Source organism: Bombus impatiens, unplaced genomic scaffold (assembly GCF_000188095.3).
Source record: "Bombus impatiens unplaced genomic scaffold, BIMP_2.2 scf_1666, whole genome shotgun sequence".
NCBI classification, from domain to species: domain Eukaryota; kingdom Metazoa; phylum Arthropoda; class Insecta; order Hymenoptera; family Apidae; genus Bombus; species Bombus impatiens.
This window is the reverse complement of record NT_178085.1, coordinates 353218-370954: the sequence shown is the minus strand read 5'-3', so window position 1 is coordinate 370954 and position 17737 is coordinate 353218. Positions and strand designations below refer to the sequence as shown.

General features: G+C 36.8%; 1 protein-coding gene across 2 annotated transcripts in view; it reads right to left on the bottom strand.

The window, feature by feature from the left end:
• The window catches only part of LOC100742608 (mucin-17), a 381959-nt gene that overhangs the window by 110085 nt on the left and 254137 nt on the right, over positions 1-17737 (bottom strand). For both annotated transcript variants that reach the window (XM_012392801.2, XM_024371755.2), the window contains exon 3: positions 2162-2285. In XM_012392801.2, coding sequence (XP_012248224.2) covers positions 2162-2285 — 124 coding nt within the window. The remainder of the gene's footprint in view (positions 1-2161; positions 2286-17737) is intronic.

Sequence of the window (17737 nt, the reverse complement as noted above, 5' to 3'; positions counted from 1 at the left end):
TTACAAAGGAGCAACTATGATAGACAATTGGTTTATTCACTGAATATTATAGTTTGGATATTTTATACGTCTATATGCATTCTCTATATTGTACGCGTTCTGTGATTTTTTGCATCCTCAAATTTCCAATAAATGCATAAAAATCCGCGGTCTAAGTAATAATATAGTTCGACAAGCTGGTTCGAAGTGATGTACGAAGTTCTTTTTATTGGCTGACAGATAATTGTTTCGCATATAGACTGAATGTTTATACAAATTCATATCATTATGAAAAGAATTAACAAAGAGAACTTAAATAGGATTTTCTTTTATCTGTAAAATATTACGCTACATATTTTTCTCTAAATATTTTGTACTTTTCGTTCGCACAAAATTCTTAAATTTTTTAAAAGTGCATAAACATTCCCAGTCTATTTATGTACGATGAATCGTATCGTTTGTGTCGTATCGATGTACAGTATCCTTTTGTTGTTTGTCGAAAGATTTACATCATGTACATAAAATAAGCTTTAAAAACATAGGATTATATTATGTATTACCTACGATACCAGATGTCTTGATACGTATGAATAAATATACATGTGAGTACTATGATACTTATGAAACCTACAATACAACCTAAGAAAATGAAGGAAGTTCGTCAATCCTGTCCCATTCTTCGGTTAGCTTTTCAATATTTTCCCTAACGTCATTTGCACGTATTCCACGCATTCGACGTGAACATTTCGCGCACTTAATGATATCTCCACAGACACCCGATAAATAGACAAACAATGTTCGACTACCGAGCTCAATTAAGCGTAGCTGTGCTGCAACGAGTCATGCATCCCATAGACTTTCACTAGCGCGAGACGCGTGACGATGGAATCGTTCGCGAGGAAAACGCGAAATGAATTCCAAAGGAGCATCGTCGATTCGACGCGGCTCTCCAGCCAGTCTGCCGTGCGTTTTACACGCTTCTTCGCCTCTCTCTTTCACCGGACGTTGCACGCGCGCGTTTACACAGCATCATCGCTCGCGCAACATCGAGTATTGACTCATTGCACGAGGAACGTCGGCCACGGAGATTTCTCAGGCCAGATTACGACAAGAACATCGTTGGTCGTTTTGCTACACGACTCGCGATTTACTCGCGACAGGCATCGACGTACGCGCCGCGCTTTTTACGAGCCTCGTTTCTTCCATTCGGACTTCTTGTCGCAAACTACACGGCTGATTTATTTAAATTGCGTTTCATCGACCGATGCTTTAAATCGCGGTCGGCCTCTTAAGGACATCTCCAAGATGGATATCGATTCCGCCAACGGAAATATCACTTTTTCCGCGAATGTATTTGAAAAATGTTCGATTGCACCAGAAAAAGAAATTGTATTTAAAATATGTGCTTGATGAATTTGGAATTTTCGCTGGTTTGTACAGTATATCATGATCGGTTCATTAAACATGTAGATACTGCAGTGAAAGTGCTGTTCGAGAATTTCAGTAATTTCGTACTTATTCTTCGTTGTGATTGCGTATCCAATATTAATTGTAGCTTTCTACTTTAATTTTTAATCGATATTGCTGAGCCATACGTGATTCGCAAAAATCATTTAGGCTTAGACTATTTCCTTTTAATTTGTATTCTATATTTGACGCGCTGAAGATTATCAATGGCATTGCCTCAGCATGCTTCAAAATTAAATAATCTGTCTCTGATCCAAATTGCCGTGATCACATATGATCCAACGATACCGCGAATCATCCTTTAATCGTAAAAGTGTAGAAATTGCGTAACAGATAATCTCAAAACTTTTGTTATCATTTAATTGCCTTGATATTTAATATTATAGATTCAAATAATGTAGCGTGAATGGAATGCTCTGATGCAGCAATAACGCAGAGCCTCTAACATCGAAAGAAAATTATAATGTGAATGTTTCTTTCCAACCTATATTTCATGCTCATCGAATCGGTCACAATACGCGTGCAACTTATGATCCGCCTCTAAATAAAGCTTGCGCAGTTCTTTATGAAAATAGCCTTCGAACAATACGCCGATGTTTGAAATGACTAACAGCCGCCGCGTATGCTCGTACGACAATAATTGCAGCAATTTAACAGGCACGGTATACGTGAAACGATCGTGACTGAGCCCAAATAAAAATGACTGCGAACATACCTTGGGGTCGAAGTTGAAGACCTGTTCAGGTCTTAGCGGACACTCGAGACCGCATTTGCAGGTTCCCACTGTTGTCAGGTACTCCTTCAGTTGATCCAGCGAACCCAGCGCTGTGCTGCTTGGACTGTAACAAAATAAGACAAAAAGTTAGTAAACGAAGCAGTAGCGTACCAGGCAAAAGAGAAACGCAAAGACGTTGAAAAAGCATACACGGTCGTCCATAGAAATCTTTTACAATCGAGGCAATGAAAGTATCAAGAAAGAAGTATGCATTACTAACTCCAATATATTGCACGACAGACGAGAAAGACGATCCTTAAATAAAATTCTTTATCGAAGGTTACACGTACAGTGACTCGCGAAAGTATTCATACACTCGTCGACATCTTTTATGAATATATTACTTGCGTACTTACTACGAAACAGTCTGAAATTTTATTAGTATTGTAATGACATCTACCTATCATGATTACATAGAATTTTCGACAATTCTGAAAATTGTATATGCAAGTTATAAGATATTTAGTACAATACCATGCAGAGATAGAAAATCATTTGTATTTAAACAGGCAATCGTACACAATATTAATAAATTTCAATATACAATGGGACCATCTTTAATACTTTTTATATGATTTAAGATAAATATTCGTATCACGAATATACTAATTTCTGTACTAAATATAAGTTCGCAGTAAATACGTATCTCGTCCTTCCATGTATATTTTCAGATTGGATACAAATCTCCCCAATATAATCTTGGCAATCGCGTCTCGTTATAGCTCTAATGAAATGTCAAGATCTTTTATATAACACGTGTGATATACGTAAGTGTACGAATATTTTTGTTGTAAATACGTAGGTGGAATAAGTAAGAGAAGACGGTACGAACACGGTACGAAAATTAAAACGTCTTCTCTTATTTTTCCCTGTGCGAAGTTTCAATCGTGTTTCTGCGCCATACTTCCAGCATTGGAAGGAAAGCCAACGAGCGATATCAAAGATAAATTAACCAACTCATAAAGAAGCTGTAGCGGTGAACGAGGGAGTCGATGTTTCGAGGGGAGCGGCAAATAGGCGTTTCATAATTTCACCGGCTGCGTCGATGAGCTGGAAGGAGACGGTTTATTACCTACAGACATCGCTTGTTTGGTGAGACCGGACAGTAATGGTTCGAGGACGTTTGCTGAGCGACCAACGAATTACACTGAGGGGATCCTTGCCGATAATTCTAACTGGCCCTGTGAAATGAAAACGGTTATCGATGTTCGTAAAGGGGACCGAGTTATTGCATCGCTTGGATTGCTGGCAAATTTTCTGCAAAGGGTGCTTTACGATTGAGAGTTACGACTTCTATATACCACGGTTCCTTCACAGAAAGTTGTAGTTCTTTTCTTAGTATTTTTATACTTAATTTTGTTAATCGAATCTTTCCTTCGGTAGAAATTACCATAATCGTTTTTTAATGTCGAATTTATCAATTTTATGTATTGCTCCTTTTTCTTCGTGAGTCTGTACGATGTTCATGAATTTATATAAATTCTCTGCACTTATTTCTTGATTTCTTTTACATGTACATATTTATATATTAAAATTTAGAACTAATTCATTTCGAGTTTAAAGAATTTTGTTGTTAGTTATTTAACGAATACTCGTTAGTTAACTCTGTTCCTTTTTTGAATAAAGATGACCAAATATTCCAAAAATTACAGAGACACGTGGCTAAAATTTATTTTCAGTATGTATCTTAAAACGTTTTATAAAAAAATAAGTGTATAAACGTGACAAATTTAACATTGGATTTTGCAATTGTTCCGAAGGACAAAAAACGTGACTCGTCGTATCTTTCCTCTGTGATCTTCACACATATTAATTAAACATTCGTAATCCGTCAACCTTCTACTTTCAATATACAATAGAAGGATCCTTTGTTTCGTTTATTACTATCCAAATAGAAACACCGTAGAATATCAACAACTGTATAAATCATTTTTACGCGTCGTTAACATCTGACCTATTTCGCCGTATTTAAGCAAACGAAATTTCGGAAGACGTAATCCGGCAAAGCTGCATAAAATGTTTCGCATTAAGCGTAGTCAAAGGTCTCTCTGCGTTTCACGTTGGTAACATCGTTCGGCCGACAATTTGCGCGATTAACGCGTTCAATCTCCCGGCATTAAGCGTCGTTGCATTTTTACCTCGTTAGCATTTTCATTTGGCGCGGTCTAGAGGCTGGGAGTAATTGAAATTCCGCAATTAATCTGGAAACACGGCCGTCATAACGTGAAGGGAAGGACGAGATCTGGTCTCTGGTAGGCCGTCGAACGGAAAGACGGTTTATCACCTATCGCTCTCTGACGTCGAATCCCCGACAGCGATGCTTTGCAAGCAACTAATTCGACGAAGGGATCTTCGCCAGGCGGTTCGGGTTGAATCAACGAGCTGAAACGGAGGCAGGGTCGCCCGCTTGTATATTGATTACCTTGTAGAGGGACAGAGAGACTTTGTTTCAGAGTACTTTGCAGCTTCCTAAACTAATAACCTCGGGCGCTTCATCCCGGCATTATAACCTCGGGGGAAGGCTCGCCTTTCCCGTCCGATCCCGGTCCATAGGAATCCTCCTGGCAATTATTTCTCGTGACAACAAGACGAATTCGCGCACCCACGTTCGCGCTAATTTGCGCCGAATTCGATTTGTTCGCCGTGCTGCCAGCCCACCACCAGCCCCTTCTCGCGTCTGCTCTCCACCCTTTGTCACGTCCGCTATGAATTATGAAATACATATTTTCACTCTCGCCGCGAGTTAGTCGCGGATTATTATTAGCCTTCTGCAGGAAGTTAGCTGAAGTTGTGTATACACATTGCGTGAAATTCAGGCCGGTTTCTCGAACGAGTGATGGAATAGTGAGTTAGCTACGGCAAAGGTTTATCGAAGTATTTCTAACAAGATGATTGGCAACTGAGATTGAGTTATGGTAGAGTTGTGTATTTGGTTGAAGATTTCAGGGCTGGATATCTGATGTATACACGTAAAATGTAGCTTATACTTTCCAATAAGTTAGGGTCTTTGTAAGCAGGACGTTTGCTCCAAGAAAAGGAATATTGATTATAACCTTTTTACTTTAGTTTCTATAAAGTAAGTAGGTTCGATCAGCATATACGCGTAAATCAAATTTCATTAGTATTTAGAAATCTTGATAATATGCTCGAGTTATATCTGGATTATGGATAAGTATAAATAAAGGAAAACAATAAGGTATTTGTTTACATATTCACACCATATTAAACACAAATTTTACGAGTTTCAGATCTTCACATGCTTGATATTAGAACTTTGTATACACCTCTTAATTGAATAAAGACAAAAAACATATAATTATATAATTTACTGGGAATTATTCCAAGATAATCAACACTGCTAATTACCGTGAACAGTTTCGGAATCAACTTAAGGATACATGTTGCATTAATTTAATATTTTTTTAATGATAAGATTTCTTCCTTACGTTGCTGGTGAATTATCTCAACTTTCTCTATATCTATGATGGAAATGGGATTATATTCAGACTATTATTAACGTTGGCATAGTAATCAAAGTGTTTTGCCACATGTAGAATTTGTAATAGAGAGTATGCGTAACTATATTATGAATGAAATAGTATTGAAAGCATCGAGATTGTATGCAAACCTTCTGTTGTTATCTGTTATCTGAGTGAACTAGTTGGCACAGTAATTAAGAGCGTGGTTGATCAACTACGAAAATTCGAGTAATTACTTTCCGTCTCGGTAAGACAAATTTGCTATCTACTCGGGCTGTTAATTTACCTCGGATTGAATTTGTCGAGAAACATTGGAAGCTAACAACTTGGATTTACCTGCTTGATGATTTAGTCTATTCTAAAGTAACCGAAGAACAATATTTACGATATCAAAAAATGTCTATATCGAAAGAAGATACGTACATTACAGAATCTCTTTATAAATACAATCGACTGTATTTCTGTAATTATAGAAGAGAATTTTATTATAGAAGAATCTTTATTGGATTAGCAATATCCTATTTGTAATTTCATTCGTTATTGAAATTTGTCGATTCAAGAATACAATAAAATAAAAGAATTTTTACTACGATAATCGCAATAAATAGCTGTCTACATAAAATAAGGGAGAAAAGAATCAGAGGCTGTTACGTTTCCACCTAAAATTTCATATCTCCACTTGATTCTAATGCATACGTTCTCGCAAGTCTATTCGAGGATGAAGCCAGGTTTGTGGGGTTCGTAAAGCAGACTTTTTCCATGCCACCCTCTTATCCCGGATTCGAAATGCAAAATCCTTGGCGATGTATCAACATTCACGGAACCATAGACCCAGACTGGATTCCCGACTACCAGAGAAAATAAGAATCGAGGGTGGAGAATTCTCCACGTGGTCGCATAACCTCCCTCGCCTAAGAATGGAGGAAAGCTTGTATCATAGATAATGCCGTAACATTTTCACGAAGGAAATCTGTAACGAAATATGAAAACGTGCATACGATTCGATAAATAATCCATATAACGTGGATGTCTACGACGATTGAATTTATTTTATATCTAACGATATTTTTATTGGAAGTAGTATACTTGGAAATATTTATATTTCAGGACTTATACAGCGGAGAAATTATTTTACCCGTGACATTACAAATTTCGAATTTTTCTCCTCTCCAGACAATCAGCACGATGCGTATTTTGAAAGTTTTTTACTTTATTTTGAAAGTAGCACAAAATAATTAACATGTTCACGCTTGGCAATTTTATTGAGATCTAGAACACTACAATGATATACATTTAAGACTAGGACAAGCACTTGGAAAGTTAGCTTTCGAATATTATACTTTGTATTAGTTATTATTATAACCTATTTGAAACAAACACAAGAAATCCTTATTTCCTCAGCATTATTGATAATTGATGTGTTCGATTATTAATCACGAGAGGACATAAAAGCTACTACGTGCGGCGTCAGCAACTGCATTTTAATGCGTTAACTCTTCGAACGTTTCTATACTAACCTCGCTCTTATTAACAGATAGAGAGATTTTTAAAGTTCGAAAAAATTAAAACTAAATTCTATGTGAAATCGAAATAAGAAGCAACAAATATCAAAGACTAATAAAGATGATAATAAAACTTGTTTCGTGTTCCAAACGACACGTAAGATAAAACAATTAAGTAGCAGCTGATAAACAGGTATTTGATAATATTCTTGTGAAAAGATAAATCTTTTTATTTTGCGACGCAGGAGACGATATCGTGAACAACGACGAGACCGGTAACTTATTTTCCTATAAAACCGCGACAACGGATTCAACAACACAGCTGTGATTCCATAAATAAGGGTTGCGAGGAGTTCCTCCCAATTTCAGTTAGCACGTGAAGTGCGCCGAGGCATGTTGCACAGAGTAAAGAGGCACGGTGGATGAATTATATCGGTTGGAAAGGCTGGCTAAGCTGCTTGTCCTCGTAAAGCGAATTCTGCCACCAACGAAACCAACATCAGCTTTTACGATGCCACCCACCCTTTGGGCTCCACCCCAGACCTTGTCGAATCATTCTTGTTCTTGAAGCTGTACCGTACCTATTGTTTACCGTACGATTTGTCATGATTCTTTCCGCAAGGACAGCTTCCTATTTTTAAAGGAAGTTACGCTCATTTAAATTGAAGTATCTGCGAGATGAAAAACAAATGCTAACAGACGACAAAAATACGTAAAGAATTTCTTTTCCTATCATGTTATAGCAAAAAGAAGAATATTATTTTCATGTGCATTTGTAATACCTGAAAAAAAATCTATTACAATTTTTAATGTAATATAATTAAATTAACTATATACATATATCTCTCTTGCACTTTTTTACCAGGAACGTTTCCAGATTGCATCATCTTCGATCATATCGCAATGTACGATGCTTAAAACAAGGATGAAAATTACGTAAAATGAGGTAAGAGACTATTTATATTTAAGACATATAGAATAACAGGTGCGTTCCGCTGTAGTAATTTTATGGGAGCAAGGTCAGTGAAATATGAACATAGCTATTATTCCTCGATATAAATGGTTTGATCAACAAGCTGCTTTACCTACTCGACATCGTACTCTACTGTAATAACAAAAAACCGTTATGATAATGAAAACAATTTTATGACATAAACAACTCGTTCCAGGACCGATTAAATCAATCAGATAGACAAAAACGAATTATTCTTTCGTAATTGTATTTGCGCATAAATTACTCTTCTTATCCTTCTCCAGGATCAACAGAAGATTAATGAAAATGATACGCGTAAGAAATTTCATAAAGTAAATGTATAGCTCATTTTATTTATAGCGATATAGAAACGCCGTGAAAGATGGATCGTGCTTCAAAATTTGCATATTAAAATCTTTCAATAACCAAATTAAAGTTGGAGATTTGAAGAGATAAGAGCCTCTGACCTTAATCCTACAATAATTGAAAAACGTACAATGTTTTTACGATTAGCATTATATTTTCTTACGAGGAAAGAAACGTTAGAGTTTTTCACTTTAACTTGGAATCCAGGAAGTAATAATGCTATTGCTGTCACGTGTACAAATAACAATAGACTGGAAATTCCTTGAATCCAAATAACTCAAAAACTCTTTACAATATACAACATTCACTCGCGATGTCAGTCAACGTGTTTCAAAGCAAAGACACGTCGTGTCTGTAAATTTTAATTCGATCTCGTTTTATAGGACTAATTTAACGCACGTATGCGCGAAGCAGGATAAGTTGGAAGGTGGTGAACACGTTTTTCATATTCAGATCGCAATATCCTTTGACCAACAATATTGCACGTGTGCTGCTGACAAGACGTGACATTAGAACGGTCAGGTTCCCATAACCCTCGAGTCTCGTGTCCGTGCATGTATCTGAGGTTGGGAATGCCGTTGGCGCGTGGACTATACTTATCTACGATCTATGAACAGTTTACCCTTCATACAGACTTTTCCGTGGTAACATGTACGCGCGCCAGAACGCGTCCACATGTTCTTTGAAACCGCAACTGCTCGCGGTCTTCGGGACAGAACGTGGGAAGGCGAGCTGAATCCTTTCTTCCATAATGCTGCAATTCATGACTTGAAAATCAATTGCATAGCACGCTGGAAATACCGAACGATGATAAAATCTTGTTAAATATTTCAACAGTATGGGTATTGTGCACGTATTTGGAAAGATGCGATGTAATGCGCGGTAGAATTTCCAATAATTGAATTCATAGGAGCACATGATCTCTTGGATAGAAGAAAATTCGAATGCTCTTCTTCGCTTACGACGATCTCATTTTGTATTTCAAAAAGAATAATATCACTTAGAGGGAAAATAAAATGTAATATTAATGTAATATTCTTTAACTAATGGTCTTTTATTATCGTTTGTAAATGTAACCCACGCCCTTTTCACTGGCAACATTAAGTTGCGCGAAGTTTTCAATAATTATAAGTTGTGCTTCAATGAATAAAGGATTCTGAATTCGCGTCTTAATAAATTTATTCGTGTCTTAAAGCAGCCTCAAATGTGTCTGCTTTTTACGTATTTACTATAGAGATTTAGTCGCTTTCCTCTTTGCAAACGCCCTCAATTATTGTTCCTTTCAAATCAAGGGATAGTTAAACAAACTTCAGTTTTATTTAAGTATGCTGTTCTATTCGTTTCTTTTTCACGTTTGTGAAACATCATTTTAGACATGTTTTTTTAATTATTTTATAATTAATATATATTAATATATACAAAGTGCAGAAAAAAGACGGGGAGAAACCTTAAGAGCTCAATGCTCAAGAGCTTATGAGTTCAAAAACCACTAGTTTCGAAGTTACGAGATGTTTAGTGAATGAAAGTACAGCGTATAGTAAACCAGTTGCTTCGTTACAACGAACAGCAGTTGATCCTAGAAATCTGCTGCCAAGAGATAAAAGAAATGCCGAGGTTCATTCAACGTGTGCGCGCTCCTATGAGAAAACGTGTCAAAGTGTGCGTTGAAGCGGACTGGGGACATATCGAACGTACTTTATGCTGCAAAGGTAATATCTTACTGACAAAAACATCTCGCAACTCAGAAACATGCAGTTTTTGAACCGAATGTCGCTTGACACTTTTTTGCTTGTTTTGATGAAATCGCTATATGCTTCTAAAGCTTTCCCCGGCAGTATTTACATAATACTGAGTTAGAACGTTTTATTCATGAAAAGCGTGGAACGCAGAAAAGGTAGTATAAAATTATATCGAATACTAAAACTAAATATTCCAAAGTTATTTACATTTCAATAACATCTATTGAAATATAACGTTCATTTCGGGGCACATAGAAGAACCGCAGGAGAGAGGTTCTCGAGGAGAACAGCAGAATAAAAATCTGAGAGGACATCTCAAATCGAGTAAACTGTTACATACCTATATCTCAGATTGATTGAATTCAAGCCGCTAGAATTCAGGTAACTTGCCTAAACGATGCTTCATACCATCGTTCGAATCGCTGGCGTACAAAGGGAATACTGGCGAGGTTTACGCAACGATTCATCGAATGCTGATACACAACGAAGACTGGAGATTACGTTTCAGGGGAACGTTCAGATTTATTTGATTCTCCTTCGAACACGTTCGTATAATCGTTTCAGCGGTATTCCAGTCGTCTGGCGTAATTGTGCAGGCAAACAATCGCGAGTATCCGAGAGCGGAGTATCCGTAAAGCGATCGAAATTGTTAAACGCGATGGCAGGCGAAGGGATAGAGGAGAGGAGCGGGTGGCGCGAGGGAGAGAAGCGGAGAAACGAAGATCACGGGTGATAAATCGTCGAAGGCAGGCCGCAACGCTAGATATACCGAGGCGTACCAATTGGAATTGGCTCGTAATTCGCGGCCATTCCGACGGATGGCTTCACCCCGATAATTACCGCTCCGTGATAAATTTATGACAGCAATAATTTACGCGGAAACTGCGGCCGACTGGTTCGATAAAGAGCGATTAACTATAAAACGAAGCTACGCGAACGCGACGCTCCGATGCGATGCGCCGCGACGCACACCTCTCTCTCTCCCTTTCTCTCTACGTCTCTCCATTATACGCGATCCAACTTCAAATCGAAGGGATAAGTCTGCCGTTTACAGGATTAAACACGAACGGTGACGTCCAATTGGATTTTAAAGTCGTTTCGTGATACTCTGCAACGTTTCGAATCGTGTTCTAGGGTTTAGCATTGTATATGGCGTATCGCTTAAATTGAACATTTAAGTTATTCCTGTTGCTATTAAAGATGAAAACAATGGAGTTTTGGAAAAGAGGATTAAAGTAGGGCAAGAGGAATTTATGTTGTTTTTCAAGAATTGCATCTAATTATCTTGTATTATATATCCTTGTAAATATACGTGTTATTTCAATATCATCGACATATTTTTAGATATTAATATTCGATGTGTATTGTAAACAATATATTGACACAGATCGTAAGAGTAAATCTTTAATACCTATGTCTCGTTGTTTTTTTTACGTACTTTACTATATACTTCATACTTTTACTATTACCTTTGATAAATTTGGACTATTGGTCCGTCAAATAATATTCATTATATTATATCTTTTTATTTATACTCATGAAAAATATTAACTGAAATTTCAAATCTGGATATACTCTATATCGAAGAATTTCATACAGAGCGTACACGCTAAAACGTCCATTTTCATTACACGTTTCTATCTTGGAATTTCTAAAATCTTCGTAACCCAGATTTTTATTATTTTCTAAAATTGCTAATATTATGCAAGGAAAGTACATTAGGCGAATATTTATACATATTAGAATGAAAAAAACACTAGAACTAGATTTTATTAAATCTTATGATATGTACGAGTAACATTAACGAGAAATTAGCATAATAAGATAAATTGGCATATAAATCGGTTATATCGTATACTATTAAAGACCTAAAAGCAGTGGAAATAGATCAGTGAAAATAGATACTGCACGAATACCACCTCAAGTGTCGCTTCTAACCAGTTAAAAAATCTGTGGTTGGTGATCAGTGATCCGTGATCAAGCTGGAGCATGAAGGTTTTAAATAGATTATAGCTGTAAGGCGCGCGTTAACATAAATGCGTCATCAAACTTCTAACGAAACTAATTGCAATGCTGCTGGCAAACCGTCAGAACAGTCTTCCAAAAGGACACGCTTTACACCCGGAAGTCTCGATATTAACTGTACCTTCCCCCTCTATTAGCGCTTTAAAGAAACCGCACTCGACGCTTGTAATGTACACAAAATGTCTGCATACAGTCGTGCGTTACTTTGCTGAAAACGTTCATATATCTGTCAGTTTAAAACGATTCTTTTAATCTTTTCACCAACAATTTCTTTTCGGAAAAAACTTACTACTCACTTAATTCATATTCAAATAAATATCTTCGTCGTCTCTCAATTGTCTGTCTAAATACGTTAACGTAATACACTGGCATCCAAATTCTTTTTTCGTGTAAAAAATATTAAATTTATGATTATAGCTCACAATCGTCAACGTTATAATAGCGATTATTAATTCTTGGGCGAAAAATTGAATTCAACTACTGAGATCATTCATTGCAAGTATTTCACTTTTGTCGTTTAATTTATACTTTATCTTACTTTAATCGATTATTCTATTACGCTACGAAAGTCTAAATTGACAGAACTTATTAGCTCTAGAATTCAGAAATATTTCAAATGTTGCTTCTACAAATTCGCAACACTCCTTTTATCACAGTAGATACAGTCTTAATTCTCTAAGAAAATACCGTAAACCACACAATGTTCAGGAGTTGAATTAATATTAATAATTACATTAAATGTATAATACCAAATTTTATAGAATGCGAGATTAAAATATCTTCGACTTAAAATCGCACGATACCAATTATAAAACGCGTATCAAATCGAATACGATGCAGAACCCCGTAAAAAATGCATCATGGTCTGAATTCGAAATAGCCCCACGAAGGTTTAAAAAGTGAAACCGACCCAATTCCTCCGCATTCAGCATCCAACCAATTTACCACACGCACCCATTCATTTCTTTTAAGAAAAATCCTCTTACCAAAGAGTAAAGCTATCGGCAAGAATCCACGCGTTTCAGTCTCGAACGGAAGAAAAAACGGTAAACGTGGTTAACGCGTAAACGAGCGGAACACGTAACGAAAGGGGCGATCGGGAAGCATTCGTATCGAGACGAAGCTCAGCCTCGTTCGCCGCTGCGTTGGTCCAGGACATGAAAACAGCGCAACTCGAACGCGCCGCCACAAATCAATAATCCCATTCGCAAGATCGTTCGTGTTCGATCAATTTCGGTGTCCATTACGGTTCGAAGAGAGTGGTCTCTATCTGCGGCCAGGTTTGCGGCACGATATTATCGGGCGAAGCAACGCGCAATCGTCCAGAGAGTGGGGAGTCCAGTGTGCAGGAGGGCTGCGAGAGAGAGAGAGAGAGAGACGAGGAGGAGATCGAATAATTTTCGACCACGAAAAGTGAAACGTTAACGGCGGCCGATCACGAACCGCTTGTTTCCTTCGGCTGTTTTGCACTTTTGTGCATGCGAGTTTGGACTCGCGGGCCGCGCGATTCGGCCCGGCAACGAGCCAGACAGAGACCAATAGGCAACCATTTCGCAACGTTGGATCAGCCGTAGATTGCAGTCATTTGCCGACATAAATTGCATGGCCGGGTAATCGTCCCGTGCGGAGAAACGAGAGCCGTTATACGTCGAAAACGCCTCGGATCGAGAAAAAATCAGCGGAGTTCACCCCGCGGAGAGAATTCTCTCTTCATTCTTCGACGATGGATTCCCGGTACGCGGAAGACGCTCACGGCGATCCCGAGATCACTTCCAGTGAGCCGCGTACACGATGATTGCTCGATCGGTGTCGAGATCGAGTTCGATTCGTTCCCTTTCGTTTCGTTTCGTTTCACTATGCTTCTCACCGTTTCCAGCGATTTTCCTGCCTCCGTGGGAGCAGCACGAGAGAAAGTGATTAATTCTCGCTGGTATGGGAAGGCGATGGAATGGCGGGCAGAGTGGAAAAAGAGCAATTTGTTTCCAATGATAAGATTCTTAATTAATTGTGCACTCTCTCTGACTGAAAAATGTAATTTAATACTGTCCGTGCTTGGTATACGTGAACGTATTTAACCAGTTAGATGTTGTACAGATTACTGGTGATCAATAATATATTAAATCAATGTAATGAAATCCTTATTTCATTGAAAAGCCGCGTAAGAAAATTTTAATTCTATTTACCTCCTAGTTTCTAGAAATAGAATAGCAGTTCGCGTTCTATAGAAACGATACGACATTATCTATCTATAGTGACTACACATGCGCCTGTAGCAAATTATAAAAATAATTTATAGACTTAAATTAAATAAAATAATTTATAAACTTCGAAATTATTTGATTAAAAGAAAATCAGACTCGTACTAATGAATCGCGTTTTCACTTCTACGTTTACATAATGCTTTTATTCTTTTCGAGATGATGAAATATATATTTTTGGTAAAAGAAGATTGATTTGAAGTCATAAAAACATGGAAACGATATATTGGAGAAAGATTCAGTTATATGTTTTTTTTTTGTAATAAATATACGAGATAATCAAAAAAGAATATTTTGAATTGCAAATATTAAGATACTTGTTAGAAGAATACTTATTGTTAACTAGTTAATAATAACTAAATTCTCAAAATATAAAACCTATTATACTTATTAAGATATAATCAGTGATTACAATCTCTATAGAAAGAAAATAACTATAACTCACTAATATAATTTTTTATCGCACGCGACAAGGATGAAAAGACAATAATATTTTATCAAATGGCGGAAGCAGAAAGAGAATTTTTCCAGAATTTTATAAATAAATTGTGTTAATGAAAACGAATCGGAACTGCGCCAGCAATTGCCACGAACAACAGGAGCAACAACACGAGGAACAAAGTTATATTTCCTTCTCACGCTGAAATACGAGTAAACGTTCTAAAACCCGTAAACGTTAGCATGAATATTTACGGCGTTAGGCAGATTTGTTTCCGCTACAACCGCGATCTTTCCCAGACTTTTTACGATGGAACTTCACTACGAACGAGCTCGTACGATTATCAACAACAATGTACGCATTAGCAGATAAGATTATCGCAGCTCACGTTGCGAATTCCGTTGATAACGTTGCATAGCGTGAATTCTTATGCTGAACGTAGACGTAGGTTATGTACGTATTATGTACATTCTCTGCGATGGTCACCAGGCAGGTAACAAAGAAACGATGAACTTTACGATGTGACGTGGCAAATTAAACGATTTTTTCCCTGCTCTATATGTTGACTTTGGTATTTTTGATTAAAATATAAATAGAATTATTACCAGAGAGGACAAAATGATTAATTCGTAATTCTTCATAAAAATTTTGACAATTTCATGTCAAATGTAAGTACATGTAGATATGAAAAACATGTTTCCCTGTTTGCATTATAATATACACATTTTTTACTCTCATCTTTTGTTTTGATTTCCTTGGTACAAGCTTTATATTTTTATTTAGTTCCACTGATATAGACGATTACGTGTATACTTTACTAGAGTTGGATAACTATCAGTAAGATAAGAATTAATTAATAAGAAATAATGTAAATAAATAAGATAACATACAAGTAAAGAGATGAATATATGGAAAGTAAATGGAATTTAATGTATGTCGTGGAAGGTTTGCAATCTTGTTTATCAACAATATTAATTAGGAGATAAACTAGGAAATTTTGAAAGATAAATTTAAGTGATGACATGCGGCCTTCCTTCACGAATGATATAAATAATGTTAACGTGAAATAACTCGGAAAAGTGTTTATTCTGCAGAGCAATTTAATACCGTGACTAATGGAAATAAACATGCGAAGCGAAGGGAAATTTTAATAAACAACAAGCAATTTTTCTACAAAAACGAGCGAAACAAGAAATTATTCGCGCATCATACAATCAGTTATAAAATGTTTAAAACGTTTTTCGAAACGATAATCAAATAAATGAAAATATTAAGTAAATATTTACAATGGAACAAATGATATGAAATCTCGACAAGCGCGATTATATTCGATAAAAAGCTTCCAGGGCATATTGCATATTGATCGTCAACGTAGTCGATAACAGGCTATCAGTATTTCCTGTAAGTAATATATTATATAATTTCGCTTTGTATATTTTATAACTATAGTAAACAAAAGAGGACTAAAATTAAAAAGTGATTTACATTCTCATTTTATACTTAATTTTCTTGATGATATTTGTAAACGTGTAGATGAGATAAGAAGTAAAAGAGAAGTTAGACAACTATGATAAGATATATCAAATGATAAAAGTATTGAATATAATATAGTAATTTAACTTGTATGTTATTTGTTTTTTATGAAGTACACTAAAATAGCATAATAAATCCAAAATAATCCACGATTATGATTACAATGTATACACGTAGAACGCAATTGTATTATGATCGATTCCAAATCATTATCATCTTTCGATTAGGGAAAATTAATCGTTCTATACTATTACAAATATATCGTATCAACACATATTTCCAAAATTCTTTGATACTGAAATAATGTAATCTTGTTTATTTCTATTATCTCCAATCACTAAAAACGATTAATAATACTATATTAATACCAACCAATATTTCTATTACGTATAGTCATCAAATAATTCTTGGTTAAACACACATAACTTTTTACAATAATTCCATTATATTTCAATTCCAGCCAAAGTACCTATTAATCTCTCTGAGAAAATAAAAAGAAAGATGGAATTTATGAAAAGTAAAACCGATAATCCGAAGGAATTGCACGATCGGATGGATAATTAACAGCACAAGCGTGCAAGACGCTGCGTTCACAAGACCAATAATGGATAGCTACATCGTTCGTGGGGGGCCACGTCCGGTGATTTTTCTCCGCGGAAAGGCACGCCGGTAATTCGAATCGGCGATCGGTCGTGAGACGCGATTAAACTAATTTCAAGACACGCGAGCGCGAGATGTATTTTATTCGGCAGATTCAATTACAACACGCCAGCCAGAACAGACCGTTGGGTTCTGGCTCTCTTTCTCCCCTATCGGACATAATTCTCCGGTGAACAGAGGACGGAGTTGCTTAAGCGTGAAAACGGCATAATTCCTGCGAAAATTTAGAGCTTTATTTACTTGGCCACAAATGGAATTTCCCTGGTTTCTTTGCTGGTCGTGGCTCAAATAAAAGAGATCACTGCCAGCGGCCCGAGCCAATAAACAAGGCTTACTGCCAACTTTACGACTACGGGCCCAGGTGCACGAGAAACCACCCTCATCCGTGTCAGCCTCTCTTGTACCAAGGAGCTTATCAATCGCTCGAAAGATGCAAACCGCCGTGCTCGCCGGAATTACGACAAACGACCGTGCAAATCGGTCCTGATTTCCTTCCAGGAAGCACCCGCGCTCGAGCGCGACCGCCTCCGTGTCCCGTGGCA